General features: G+C 50.1%; 1 protein-coding gene across 1 annotated transcript; it reads left to right on the plus strand.

Annotated features, from left to right (window-relative positions):
- The first annotated feature begins 507 nt into the window (after window positions 1-507).
- On the plus strand, window positions 508-3,509 carry SOWAHB (sosondowah ankyrin repeat domain family member B). Its single transcript, XM_030565093.1, has one exon. The coding sequence runs from the start codon at window positions 586-588 to the stop codon at window positions 2,584-2,586; it is 2,001 nt and encodes a 666-aa protein (XP_030420953.1). The 5' UTR covers window positions 508-585; the 3' UTR covers window positions 2,587-3,509.
- The last annotated feature ends 11,522 nt before the right edge of the window (window positions 3,510-15,031 follow it).

Consider the following 15,031-nt stretch of genomic DNA (forward strand, 5'->3'; position numbering starts at 1 on the left):
TATATTTCAAAATGGAATTGACAGCAACCCTTTAACCTGCAGAAATACCACAGAAAAGGGGGGGAGAGTTTCACAAAATCTGTTTCCCCCAGATTTATATTATCCCACCACCTCCCCCTCCATATGAAACTTACTTGTGACACCCCTTTGAATGAACGTCAGGCAAAACATATAATTCAACCACTACATTCTCCCCACCTTCTTTCGGTGACACCCGGAGGATGGCTGTGATGAAAGGAACGCGAGGGAGCAGGTAAAGGTGAAAGTAAACACAACAACTTGCCTACAGGTGAGAGCAGAGTTTCTCGGCCGCTTTCCCGTGCTGGGTTCACGCCTATACACGCACTTGGCGTGACCCCGGGAAAGCAGGAGAGTGCTCAGGCCTGAGAGGGGAGGAGCTGGCTGCGGGGGAGGAGCGGAGAGAGCAGGTGAAACTGACTCCAGGAGGAACTTTAGCAGGGACTGGTCTCAAGGAGACGGGGTGCAGGCAGGGGGCCATGCTGCGCTCGCAGGGCAGGTGACAGCCCCCCCGCTGCTGCCCGGGCCGGGTGTCTGTGACACACAGCGAGAGCCGGGGGCAAAGCCATGGCCAGGGAGCTGAGCCAGGAGGCGCTGCTGGATTTCCTCTGCCAGGCTGGGGGGCGAGTGACCAACGCCGCCTTGCTAGGGCACTTCAAGCGCTTCCTGCGGGACCCCGCGCCGGCCGGGCAGGTGCAGCAGCGCCGGGAGCAGTTCAAGAGCCTGGTGAACTCGGTGGCCACGGTGCAGCAGGAGGCGGGCGGCGGCCCCAAGTACGTGGTGCTGAGGAAAAGGTACCGGGACCTGCTGGGCGAGGAGCTGGGGCCACCTGCCGCGGAGCCGCCCCCAGGGCCCGGGCGGTGCCAGGGGCAGGGCCTCGCCGGTGCGTCCCCGGGGAAGGAGGCGGCTCCTCCAGCCGCCCAGCCAGGGAGCGGAGCGGGCTCCCCGGGAGGCCAGGGCAGCGGGGCGCGCTGCGCTGCCCGGGCGCACGCCAGGCTCCGGGAGCAGCAGCGCCTGGCACCCCCCGGCCGCCTCCGCCGGGATCATCCCCGTGTCTGCCCGGGAGGAGCTGGCCGGGGGGCTCCCGGCCTCCCCCAGGCTAACTCCGGGAGGCAGGGAGCGGAGCCGCCTCCTGCCCCGGCTTGGGCCGCCGGCGGCCAGGGGCACCCCCCGGAGCGCTACGCCCCGTGCCCGGAGCTGCGCCGGGCTGCCCTGCGCGCCCTCCCCGGGGCGCCCTGCGCTCCCGCCGGGCTCCAGCAGCAGTGGATCCAGGAGTGGGTGGAGAGGAGCCGGGATGCGGGGCAGGCGGCCCGGGACAGCTGCTCCGCTCCTCGCTCGCCCGACGGCACCTGCCCTGGCCCGGACCGGCCGCTCCCCGAGGCTGGCTGGAGATGCCCCCCGCCCATCTTCATGAGCATCCGGTGCCAGCTGGCCCTGCAGGACCTGGAGGACTTCGTGGAGCAGGCGAGCCCCGGGAGCGAAGAGGGTAGTGGGGGTGGCACCGGCAGTGAGGGGAGCGAGTCTCTGCAGGAAGTGGGGGACAGGGCTGCCAGCCCCGCTGGGGGAGCAGGTGAAGTGCCCAGGGACCCAGGGGCGCAAGACTCACGCTGCCAGCAGCTCAGCAATGGGGCACCCAGCAACCGCAGCCAGCGCAGAGCCAACCGGCAGGTGGTGGAGGTGAATGGTACCGCGCCCTGCACCCGCTACTCCTTCAGGAGCAAGAGCGCCCCTGGGAGCAGCAGAGTGTCCTCCTCCGAGGATGAGCTGAGGGACCAGGACCAGGGGAGGAGAGGCCGGCGCCCACGGAGGTCCAGGAAGATGGCCAAGGGGGCAATATTGGCTTTCCCAGGTGTGGACACTCCCATCACTTTCCAGTACTTGGGCTCTGTGCAAAGACAGATTTGTAGGCCCACAGAGGAGATGCTGCCAGTTCCCCAGATGTCTCTGGACCCCAGGCCCTCCTCCGTGCCCCTAGACCCCAGGGAACACAACTGGATTGTCATGGTGGCTGCTGGCTCCTGGGTGCAGGTCCGGGCGCTCTTCCTGGAAGATCCCCAGCTTGCTTTGCAGAGGGACTTTATCTCGGGCTACACTGCCCTTCACTGGATTGCCAAACATGGAGCCAGCCAAGTGCTCCAGGACTTGGTCAGCGGGGCTGAGAAAGCGGGCACCCCCCTGGATGTGAATGTGAAATCCAGCTGTGGCTACACCCCATTGCACCTAGCAGCCATCCATGGACACCAGAGGATCATGAAGCTGCTGATCCAGAAACTGAACTCCAAGGTCCATGTGCGGGACAGCAGTGGGAAGAGGCCTTGGCAATACCTGAGCAGCTCAACCTCTGGAGAAATGTGGCAGCTGCTAGGAGCTCCCAAGGGCAAGACAATCTTCCCTACCCAGCCCTTAGACAAACACTCCTCACCCCCCAGAAAGGCCAAGAGCCAGGAGGTGGCCAGGAGCATCAGCAGGAAAACCTCCCTTGCGGCCTGCCTGAAACCAAAGCACATGAAATGGAAAATGGCTAACAAGTACCCTGCCCTGAGGGAGCAGGAGGAGTATAGCGACTGACAATGCAGCAGAGCCAGCCCGAAGTGGGGAGCACATGGACAAGCCTTGGGTAGAGGCTACAGAGCCCTTCTAGGCAGGTTGTTCACACAATGCGGGGTCAGTCTAGAGGTGGAGGAGAGGAGGCACTTTCTGGTTAACTAACTCTTACACTTTAACTACTTCTGGATCCTTTTCTGGCCTATTTTTAATAGAAAATCCATCTAGAAACCGTTTGTCCAATGAGCTAATGCTGTGACAACTCCCTGCCATAGGAGACAGCCAACTTTGGGAGGCAGCTGGGGGCACTCGCTCCCTGAAGCTTAGCCATGATCCACAACTGAGCTACTTGAGATCTCAGACTACTTCCCTTCCACCCTCCATGGCCCCTAGTTCAGGCAGTTAGTCTCAGAAAAAAGTTCTTTAGATGCTGGAAAGGTGAGGTGGTGAAAGATATGCAAGGGAGTAAGTAGTGATCACAGGAAGAAAAGATTTGAGAAACCCTAAATTATCTCTATTTGACCTGGCCTCCAGATTGAAACCAAGAGCAGAGTGTGAGCCAAAACTCATCTTCAGGTACTTCCTGCTGTGGAGGGAGATCATCACCCAAACAATAAGAGAAATATTCACATGTCACGGGGAGGGGATGATAAAGCTGTTAAATTAGAACATCATGTGCACTATGCTAGTTGCCAGCTCAGATGAATTATTTGCCTGTAGAAGGGTGTGTGAGGAGAGACTGGAGACTCTTCACTTGGGAATGTTAATGAGAGATGAGGAATCCCTGGCACCTAGAGACCCAACCTTTAACGCTGCTTTGATGAAAATCCAAGACTTCTTGTTTCAGTGCAGATCAAAAGAGGGACTGAAAAAGGCACTGTCACAAAGATGAGAAATAGGGCTAATCTGTTTAAAAAACAATGTTTTTAAATTAACAACGTTCATAAAGCGTGTGTGGTTTTTGTTTTGTTTTTTTTAATGTGGATTCATTAGTCATTAATCACACTGCCAGTTAGTGTTAAAACATTTTCTGGAAAGAAAATGATCAACAAAGCAGGGTGTCTGATGTTCTTATTCTTTTCATCCACAGCTGAGGAATCTTTGAGGGCGTTCACATCTTCCTAACACAACACACACACAAGCAACAATCCTGCTCCATGGATGCTGGGCTACTTGTCCAATGCCAGCTTTGTTCGTTCTGTTGCATTTATGCCACCTGCCCGTCTTTCATATTTGCACAGGCAATTATTCCTAAATGCACCTGGCTGGTTTTTGACAGTTTTGAAAATTAGAGGAATTCTCCATTTGAATATTCTATGCAACAAGTTGTGGGGTGGTGGTGGTCCCCCCCTCCCCCAAGAAGTGTGTAAAACATGTACCATAGTTAAACGTGAAACAAGAATGTTAATAATCCTAGTTACGGTGCTGTATGGCTGCTATGTGTTTAGCAGTTGCACTTCATGGTGAGTAATGAAAACACATCAGCTCGTTTCTATTCTAGGTTTTCTCTAAGAGGCACAAAGCTCTGAAGTCCTGGGTTGCATGCGGGGCTGGGGGGGGGGCTGTTGCTGTTTACATGGGCTGGTTTTTGTTTTTTGCTTTTTTTCAGTTTAAAAGAAATATTTCATGGGTCTAAAGCTTTAGAATAATATTTTACAAAACCTAAATTGGGAGGGCAAGTTTAGACATTGGCCCTGTAGCCTGGATGGATTTTAATATTTCAAGCAAGGCCTTAAGTCGCTTTTAAAGCAACAGTCTCAAAGAGCGTTTGGAGAGCACCTTGCAGTTCCCAGGGGCCTTTTGTCTGTGAAGTCCCTGGGTGGGGTAGAGGGAGGAGCAGACACTCCAAGGTGTGACATTCATTCCAGAGTCAGTTCATTCCAAGCCACTTCTTTACAATGTTCAGCACCCCTGGGTGTGCTAACTGCCTGCTGCTGTACCTCCCTGCTCACTGGAAGGGTGACACATTTCATTTTATGCAGATTTTTCTATCATGTAGGTTTAGTAGGGCTCAGGCAGCCTTGCTCACTTACCCACTTATTCCCTGACAAATATCCCTGCAGTCAATACTGAGCCTGGGCCTGATTCCCTTCCCCATGATATGAGTGACTCCCACTTCCTGCAGCTGGAGAATTGGTCCTGTAGCATTCACTCCTGTGGGACCTGCTTGATCCCGGCTGTCGCTGCTGGGGGTAGATGATCAGGGCAGAGCTACGGCCCAGAGGACAGGGGCCGTAGGGGTTGATAAGGGCGGCAGTGAAGTCAGCCATCCATAGCGATGGCTTGGCTCTCCCTACAAGCCCTGACCCTTCTAGGCAGCTGTTCCAAGGCTGCCAGGACACTTGTACATATTGAGGTATGTGCTCCCTGCCCACACTGGTGGGTGAACCATGCTCATGTGTGGCAGGCAACAGCCATAACTGTTAGATCAATCACCTGCCGAGGAAGGGCTAGAAACCCTGTCCTTCATCTTACAAAAAATATCCAAACCCACAGGCTTCCATCACCTAAGCGCAAGGATCTCTCTCCTGGCTGAATACCAGCTATGAGTGGGTGATATCACGCAGACCCTGATCCTACAAACATGTGCTTAACTTTACCACCATCACTGACCCCACCCAATAGTAAAACCAAGCATTTCCCGTATTGTATGCACTGTACCAGGCATCTCAATTTCAAATCACCACAAGGGCCACATGGCAACTAGTACATTGGCCTGAGGGCCACATCACTGACACCTTTTAATACAAAGATATAAAATCCCTCCCCGCCCACACTCCACCTCTTCCATGAAGCCCTGCCCCGCCTCTTCCCACCCCTTCCCTGCCCCTATTCCAACCCCTTCCCCAAATCCCCTCCCTGGCCCCGCCTCTTCCCCACCTCCTCCCCTGAGTGTCTGTCTCCCCGCTCCTCCCCACTCCCTCCTGGAAAGTCTTAAGTGCCACCAAACAGCTGGGAGGTAGGTGAAAGAGTGGGGATGCGGCGCACTCGTGGGGAGGGGGGAGCTAAAGCGGCCCGCAGGAAATAACTCTGCAGGCCACGTGTTTGAGATCCCTGCACTATACACTATCAGTGTGTAACCTCAGGGGCTGTATGAGCATGAATGCACAAAACTTCTGACTTGACTTTACCCGTTGCATGGATTTTTCAGTAGGACAAGGTCATGATCTGCCCTGTATTTGCAACCCAGTGGCTGCAGCATTGTAGTAGAGCGTTCGTACCAGAAAGTGAAATTGGCTAGGAGCTGACTGTACTGAAAGTGACACTGCTGAGTCTATTTTCATTATCCAAGCTGAGCAGACGTCACCAAGTTAAACCAAGAGCGCAAAAAGAGCAAAGAGCAATGTAGTTTATTAAAAATGAAAAAATATTAAAAATCTAAGATGTTATCCAGAACCAGGGAAGGAAATTTTAAACTGGCTTCTGGAAGTTCAGTCTAGGCAAAAGGAATGGGCCCAGCAAGAATCAGTTACAACCGAAGAATCATATTAATAAAACTTCACCTATTAATTCCCTTAAGAAAGTCTCACACCCCAACTAAAAACAAGTATAGTTGAACCTTGAGGCTTACCTCCAGCCAGGATTCCAAGAAGGATCCTCCAGCAGCTGCTGAAGAATGACTGTATAGTTCTGCCTTGTTAGCTTTTGCTTGGTTATGTTTATATTTCTGTGTACTAAGGGTGAGATTTTTCAAGCAATCGGAGGGAATTAGGTGTCCAGTTCAAGGGGCCAGACACCCATGGGTGTTTTTGAAAATCGCAACTTATATTAATGTTCACATGCAAAACGACAGCACTTGAGTAAAAGCTGAAATCCCTTTCTTCCTGCTCCCAGCCCTTTGCAGCAACTCATTGTATCGGGTATGTGCACTTTTCGGAGTCCCTGCCAATGTCAGGCATAGGCTAGGGCCCAGCAGCAGCTGCAGGAACACTGCTTCTAGGCCCAGACCTTGTTTGAACTTGAAGTACTTAAGACAAGTTTTGGTGGACCTCTCCTCCATTAGCTTATCTGATTCTCTTTTGAACCCAGTGATACTTTTGGCCTTCACAACATCCCCTTGCTATGCATTCCACATGTTAATTGTACAAAGTACTTTTTCCATACAATGCACAATTAACCTGTGGCACTCGGGACCATGGGCTGAGATGATGGCCAGAAGTATAACTGGGTTAAAAACAACTAGGTCATTTCATGGAGAATAGATCCGTCAGTGGCTATTAGCCAACATGGTCAGGGATGCAACCCTACGCTTGGGGTGTACCTAAACCTCTGACTGCCAGAAGAGGAAAATGGGGTGGATCCATCCAATTGCCCTGTTCTGTACACTCTCCCTGAAGCTCTGGTACTGGCCATTGTTGGAGACTGACTACTGTAGATGGACCATTGATCTGACCCAATATGGTTGTTCTTATGTTCTTAAGTGTCTGAAAAAGTGATTGTATAATGGGAATGCTGACAGAACTTTCACTCAAACACGGCCGGCACATGGATCTCTTTGATCTTTTACTACAGGATTGCTTATGAGCCCAGTGGCTGCTGCCATTAATAATACCTAGCTCATATGACACCTTTTTTAAAGCATTCAGTCATTTCATATAGGCACAGACATTCACTTCACCCGTGAAGTCTGAGTAGCCAGGCTTTCTGCAGGCAAAGTCTACAGGAGTGAAGAGGGTGAAATCCATCCTTCAATCCACAGGTACATGGGGTCACAGAACAGTTCCCCTCCCCGCCCCACTCCCCCTTAGCTAGCAATTTAGCCTATAGTCTGGAGTAGCTGCTACAACTGCAGCACCTTTCCTCTCCGGGAACCAGGGTCAGCAGATCTGTGGATCTGAGAGCATCCCTCACAACATGCAGAATGTGGAGATTCCTCAGAACCCCGATGCTCATCCCTCTCACGAGGTGCAAATGTGAGGCTTCCGGGGTGCATTTCACACAAAGAATTAAATGGATTTTGCAATGAAAAGGAAAAATCTTGACTCCGTTGAAGTCAATGGCAGATTTGCCATTGACTTTAGTGGAGCCAGGATTTCACCCACCAGATTTAGATTCTATGGCGACAGATTTGACTGCTGCATCTTGGTGCTGCTGCCAGCACAGTCTGAGACGCAAGTGCTAAAGAATCTCTCCTTCAGGCTGTTCAAAATGCTGCTTTGTCTTTGGCAAGAACCTGTGATGAAGCTCAGGCCAGGAAGATCCCAGCTCGTTTTCTAGAGCCAGGGAGCATACAAGGCGGTTCAGTTAAACTTGTTGCCCCTTTATGTATAAAACTGAGCAAACTTCCCATGAAGCCACTGAGACACATGAACATGGATCCCCGACACGCAGTCACTTTTCACATTAAAACGACACTAGCAAGAGATGTACGAAAACAGCTTAGACAAGCCAGAGCCTTTCAGCTTTGTGAGGGTCCATGTAAACGGTAAGCTGCTCTCTAAGTCCTAGTGTATGTTCTGAATCAAGGGACTCCATGCTGGTAAAGTACTGCCTTGTCTCCGCTCTGTTTGTATGAGCAGGGGGCTGGGGCCAATGACTGGGAACCACCTCAGAAGTGGAGCTCTCAGTACAAGAAATACCCTGAAAAGTTTTAGTGCAATTGGAAAATGGTTCCTGTGCAAAGAAATACAATGAAACTTTCCCAATTCCCCTCTCATGATTCTTCACATATTAACACATTCTCCAAAGCAGAGAGTAAGGGAACAAATGCCATGTGAAGATCTGAATACATCAAGGAAACTGCCTCACAAAACGTACTTTCTTTGACAAGTGCTGTTTGGTTTAAATTATTGATGCTGGTACTTGGTGGTATTGCCTGCTTTGCATGAGCAGTGGTTTCTTAAGCGTGGGAAGCCTCATTACAGCTCTCTAGGAGAGCTTGTTAAAATAATAGGTTGAGATGACGGGGATGTTGTGAAAATAACCTGGGTGGCAGATTAGCAATGTGAGTATTAGGAAGGCTCTGTTGTACAAATAACAAGGCAGTAACCTGTGGCACCAAGTCTCAGAGCCTGGGTCAGGTGCCTCAGGCCTGCAGGACTAAAAATAGCAATATGACCGTTTGGGCTTGAGCTGGAGCCTCTCCCCCTCTAGGGGGTCTCAGAGCCCAGGCTCCAGCCTGAGCCATGTGAGTCCAAGTCAGCTGACGCAGGCAGTGTAGGCATATCCTAGTAGGCTAGACTGAGGCTAGCCTTTCTGAGTGGGATTTGCAATAATGCCTAAGTGATTTAGAAGCACAAATCCCACTGAAAATCTATGGGACTTGTACTCCTACCTCACTCAGGTCCAGATCTCCAAGGTACTTGTGTGCCTAACTCACTGAGGATCTGGGCTCTAGGGGCTTTGGAAAAGCCCGTCCTTGATGGACACACAGGGTAAAGAGAGAGAGCAAACCTCTTTCCCCACAACCTTGCATGGGCCATGTGTTGCCAGCCAGAAGTGTAGCTCCTGAACATGGTGTGTGTGGAGGAGCACTGGGGCCGCTATCAAGTTGCTTCTCCACTCCCCCTCCGAGCAGTTTGTCTAAAAGTGGGTGGATAGCAGGTAGAGCCGGGGTCACCTCTCACACACACCAGCTGGTGGAGCTGGAGGGCCTTACACTGCACCCTTTAAAGCGACAGAGCAAGTGTACACCCTGACACAGCAAATACGGGAGCTCCAGGAGGGATCAATAACTAGAACTGCTTGAAAAATAGGAAAACAATTTTGCAAAAAAGTTTAAGATCTTGAAGTGGTTTCAGTTGTGCTGGATTTGAAGAAGCTCCACCTTTCATGGCATTTCTCAATGTGGTTGTCAGAGTTTCTTGTTTATCAAACTGCACATTTTCTTACCAGGCTTTTAGTAAGTGGAAAAATCTCAAGAATTATTTTTAAAAAGTTCTATAAAATTAAAAGCGTTATGGAAAATATGGGGGAGGAGGGAGAACCAGAATGTGTCAAAGACAGTGATATTTCATGAGAAGTTTCCCTTTTGAGAAAAGACCATTGTGGAACAAAGAAACTGCTGTGAAAAATTTCAGGCAGGTTTATAAATAACCATTTTGGGCAAAAGGTGAGGTGAGCTCTGGAACAGGAGCTGGGGCAGCTCCGAGTCACTGCAATGGGATGCAGGAGATGGGAGTTTGCAGGTGGCAGGACAATGAGGGAGGTACATTGCTGATTACAGGAAAGCAGCTGTGAAACTGAAAAGAAAAAGTTGTTCTATTATTATTATTTTAAAAGAGGAAACTTCAGGGAAGGGCAGGAAAGAAGGTGAAAATGAGCAAGCCTTTCCCCTAATACCAATATGTAATTGAAACCTTTTAAGCCACTAAAGCACAGCTGAAAAATGATACAATTTCATGCACAAATCCAGTGTTTTCCTTGGCCATCTATCAATATTAGCAGACAGGTTGACATCACTTGTGCTACGGACTAGTTCAGTACACAAAGTGCTTCTGACGTGATTTGGTGCCAAGGTCTCCCTATGGCTATTGACCACAATGAAGAGTCCGCTTCCTGGTGCCATCATGAATGTGTATTTACTACACCTAAATATACAACCCCAATTAGAAAACCTCCAGGGGCCGTGCCTCAGAAGGTGTGAATTGTGATAGCACCACTGAAGTCAGTGGGCCTGTGACTATTTATACCATCTGAGGATCTGGCAAGCAGTTCTTGGGCACGAAACATTGCAAATACATCCTCCAGTATCTGACTCTCACTGGAGGCATGGAAGTCAATGGAGCTTCTCATGTGAATAAGGGTAGGCATGTGTGCACATTTGCAGGATCAGGCCCTTAGATCAGATGACCAGGATTTCAAACAACAGAAGTGATTTTCAGTAGCATTGATCGCTCCCCTCCCCTCTTCTCCTCCATGGAAATATCCACCTGAAAGGATCTTGTGGATAAAAAACCCTCCTTCAGGGATCCTCTGTGGAAAATGAGGCCTTTGAGAAAAATTGCAAGGATGAGCCACTCTGAGAGTGGTGAGCTCCCCTCCAGGACAGGCCCTCACCTTGGCTGGGGCCTGTAAGTGCTGCCAGTAAATCATTTGCACTTAAAACTCAGATCCACATAGCAGATCTCAGTGCCGACAGCCTGCTTCTCCTCAGACGCCTGGGCAAGAACCTTCAGACATTCAGGGAACTTTCTACCGTTTTGACAGAACTCTCTCTACCCTGTGCTGATCGGCTGTTTGCTCCAACCCTCTCTCTCTTTCACAGTCTTTTTACCTCATGTTCACTCGACACCTTCCTGGTCCCCCTTGACTCTTCCCTTCAATGTCCCCTCTGTCTTCCCCTTTCTTTCCTTTTAGCTGATCCCCTTTTAACTGAAAGCGACACGACCCCCCCCCAAATCAAACCCACTGTGGAACTAGCAGGACAGTGGCTGCTCTCACATAGTTCACTCTGTCTGTGTGCTCTATCCCTTCTCCCACCCTGTGTCGGTCTTGTCTATTTAGATTGCAAATTCTTCAGGGCCACCTGCTACTGTTCATCCAGTGCCTGGCATGACAAGGCTTTATTCTTGGCCTGTCTGTTGGCACCACTCCAATAGACATGGGAATTAATAATAAAAGTAGGAAATGGAGAGGCTCTCTCATGAAGGTAATATTGGTCAGTTGATCTGGCCTCATGTCCTGGACCTTGGAGACCAGCGCTCTGTTAAAGAAATGAGGATTAGGTAATCAAGTGTGCATAGCTCTTTAAGGGAGGGTTACAAGTGGATGGGATAAAGAGATTCCAATTCAAATCTCCCCCAGGCTGCAGATATTCTATAGATTGCACTAGTCATGCAAAAATAAAAAAAATCCATACTTGGCAAACAGACTTTTTGCCTTACTCACATTTGTGTGGCTGCACCACCAGAAATGGCAACAGGCAACAGCATGGGGCAGGTTTTGGTCTGAGTAAGATTTTTCTATGAAATGCATTTTATCGTCTTGTCTTTTAACGTGACACTATTCCTTTATCAGATGCATTGTGTGCAGTCAATAGTGGCAGATAAATGAAAATCACGCTCTTTCAAATGGCCTCTTGCTGTTTTTACCTAGAAAGGACATAAAGAACCCGAAAGTCCCAAGCCCCAGACAGTTAAACACGTAATTCAGTAGGACCGGTTTGCATTACCTTCTTTCCTCCCCCCTACAGTTCTTACATCTCCTTGTCAATTGCTGGAAATGGGCCATTTTCATTACAGCTACAAACAGTTCTTTAATAATAGCTCACCTTAACTGATCACTCTCCTTAGAGTGTGTATGGTAACACTCATTGTTTCATGCTCTCTGCATGTATATATATCTTCCTACTGTATTTTCCACTGCATGCATCCGATGAAGTGGGGCTGTAGCCCACGAAAGCTGATGCTGAAATAAATTTGTTAGTCTCTAAGGTGCCATAAGTGCTCCAGTTCTTTTTTCAATGGGTCACAATTACTTGTCAAAATCCACCCAAAGTAGCTGCCAATCTGCACTGGACCCCCTCACAGAATTGTTTATTGGGGTTTTGTGCCAATCTCATCTTTCAGTTCTCTTGGCATCACGCTCCAGAGCTCGGCAGAACAGAATAGCAAGTCTGACACAGCAAGATATTTTACAGTGTCTTACATGGTGCAGAATCTTCCTTATACAGAAAAGGAGCCTGATTAACAAGCAATGTGGATCCCATTATGACAAGGAAACAAATGATCCTGTCTATACTGCATAGCAATAAAATTCCCATACAGCACAGAGGAGATGTTATCACAGCTTGACCACAGTCCTCAGAGCAGTTAGCAAGAGTGCACAAGTATGTGGGCTAGTACAGGGAACTGGGAGAATGACTTAGTTCTTGTTTACATTTACGGAAAGGGAAGAGAAAACTCTTACTAAAGAGGGAGGATAAAGGGGAAACGTGGACCCTGTTATTGTCAGACTAGATGATCTAATGAATAGACCTGAATTCACTCTGCTAACTAGCATGTCACAGGAATGGATGCCATAGCTACAGACCATGATGGGGTCTAAAATGGAATGATTCCCCCCCATTTACCGCCATGTGTGTTTCTATCCATGAAAACAGAGGACTGAAATCAGTCATGGATTGGGTCAATGAGTTTCAGTGTCCTCTCTCATTGACATCAGAGGCCAATACATACTGCGGTTATTCCTCTCTCCTGCATAGCCCTGAAAGCACAGCAATGATGATAATTAATTTCATGGCCTAAGGGCAAGGTCTTCTCTCAGATCTGCCGGGTGGCCTTGCCTCTGCTTTTCTCTTCTCCCTACTTGCCCAGGCATCTGAGGAGAAGAAGGCTGTCGGCACTGAGATCTGCTATGTGGATCTGAGTTTTAAGGTGCAAATGACTTACACCCTCACACAGGTGAGGGTCTGTACTGGAGGGAGCTCACCACCTGAGCACCCCATCCCAAACTAGGGTCCAGCATTGTAGGGTGTTATTCCACTCTAGCATGCCCTATTGTCTGCTCTGGTTTTGCAGCAGCCTGCAGCTTTCATGGTCCAGCCCCCAGCCAGGTCATCTTCCAACTTCAGTCCCCTCTCAGGGTAATAAAAGACCACACCAACCCCAAACAAATGGTTCTACCACTCTGATTGGCCTACTCGCCAGTCTGCCTTCTGGGCTCCATTCTTAGCAGCCATTTCAGCCACTTCTTTGCTACTTTGAAAGCTTTCTCTACTCTGTCAGCTGAGCACGGCCTCTCAGGGCTTTCTCCTGGAGATCCTTTTTCCTTGCAGGTTCCTACTGCCTTGACTCTGGCAGCTTCCCCATGGGACTTTCCTGCTTTTTATAGCCCACAACCTCAGGGTCTCCTACAGGAGCCTGACTTGATTCCTGTAGTCTCCTGTCCTCTGCCCCCATTTTTATGAGGTCCAGATGTTCATGAGGCTAGTCCCTGACACCATTAGTCCTGCTCCCTCATGCTGTGAGGCAGCGAATTATGGCACCCGTTTCCCCTTAAAGGGGCGTGCCACTTAGACAGACCCCACTGGGGTAGGCACATATGGAGTATTGAAAGACAGGCTCTGCCCTGAAGAGCTGACAGTTTGAATAGACGAGGCAGCCAAAGACTGAGGGGAGAAACAAAAAGATCCCTCAGCAGGGCAGCGGCAGAGTCAGGAATACGGCCCTGGTCTCCTGCTGCCCTGTCCAGTGCCCAGAGCACACTGTCCTCTCCAGAGTCTCAGCCCTAGTGCAAGGACTGAGTGAGTGTGGTTTGCACAGGGTTTGTTCATGCCGTTTGGATGGGGGAGAAGAAATAACACCTCACCTTCCTTAAAAGCCTCTCCCAAAGCACCATCAGAGAGCTACTCCTCAGCCAATTCCACAGCCTCAGCTCCACTGTTGGGGTCCCCCTGACTACACTACATTATCACCCCACTGCCTGGTTCTTCCCACACGACCTTCTGCATTGCTGCAGAGAGCTCCAGGAGGCCACGCTCCTTGGACCACAGGAGAGGCAGAGGCCCGGCATGGCTTTTTGCCCAGCCCAGGCAGTAGAACTTCCTTTTCAATGCACTCCAGACCCTGTGCTGAAGGTTTTCTCACCAGCTAGAGCACTGGGGAAGGCAGTAACTATAGCAGCGCTCTCTAAAGGCTAGTATTCCCGACTACTTTGGCTCAGTCCCTGAGCCTTGACTACCTACTCATCTTTCCTCTGCATAATGATTAGAAGTATTTATTATTTGCATTGTGGAAGTGCACACGACGTGGCTAGGTGCCATATTCACGCACCCTGATGAGGACCCTGTTCCTGCCCCGAAGCTTTCACCAGCAGCTGCTCAGTGTACAGAAAAGGGGAAGCAATGGGCTCCATCTCCGCAGCAGGAGGCTGGGCAGGGGCCTTAGAGATTACCCCCCATGCACACACATTTTTTGATGTACAGCGAGTCAGTGTGCCCTAAAGACCCATCTCAGTAAGCCCCTACCAAACCCTGAGGCTGGCCCTGGGCAGGGTGATGTGATTATGGCAGGCAGGGATCAGCTATGTTTGGGGGAGTGGGAAAAATGATTTCTCAGGCTTGTTCCAAAATGCTAATGCACAGCTGTCCCTTTGATGCACCTCAGCTTGGACCTAAGGGGGTCAGGTGGGGCAGGGCTGGGGGCCCACTTATGGGCCAGCCATATTTGTGCCCTGGCTTTTGGGGAAATACAAGGAGATTCTTCAGATACTTTCCCCTTGGGAGGACGGCAACTGGGCAGAGAGGAAGTGGGGAAAAGCAGGGAGCAGCAAAGACATAGTGCCACCTCACTATACATTGGCAAATGGAGCTGACTGGGGGCCTGGGGAGGTGTGTTACACCCTTGACGGTTGTAGCCAGTTAGTTCCAGTATTAACCCCACCTTGCTGCCCTGTGCAACCTGGAAGACACTATGAGTCTAAGGCACAATGCCTCCTGGTGGGGCAGTGCCCCTCTGAGCCCCTCTTTACTCGGCTCTGTGCTAGAAGAACCACCTTGCTCTTAGTGTCTGTGGAACAGGCAGAAGAC

This window comes from Gopherus evgoodei, chromosome 5, assembly GCF_007399415.2.
Source record: "Gopherus evgoodei ecotype Sinaloan lineage chromosome 5, rGopEvg1_v1.p, whole genome shotgun sequence".
In the NCBI taxonomy this organism is placed as follows: domain Eukaryota; kingdom Metazoa; phylum Chordata; order Testudines; family Testudinidae; genus Gopherus; species Gopherus evgoodei.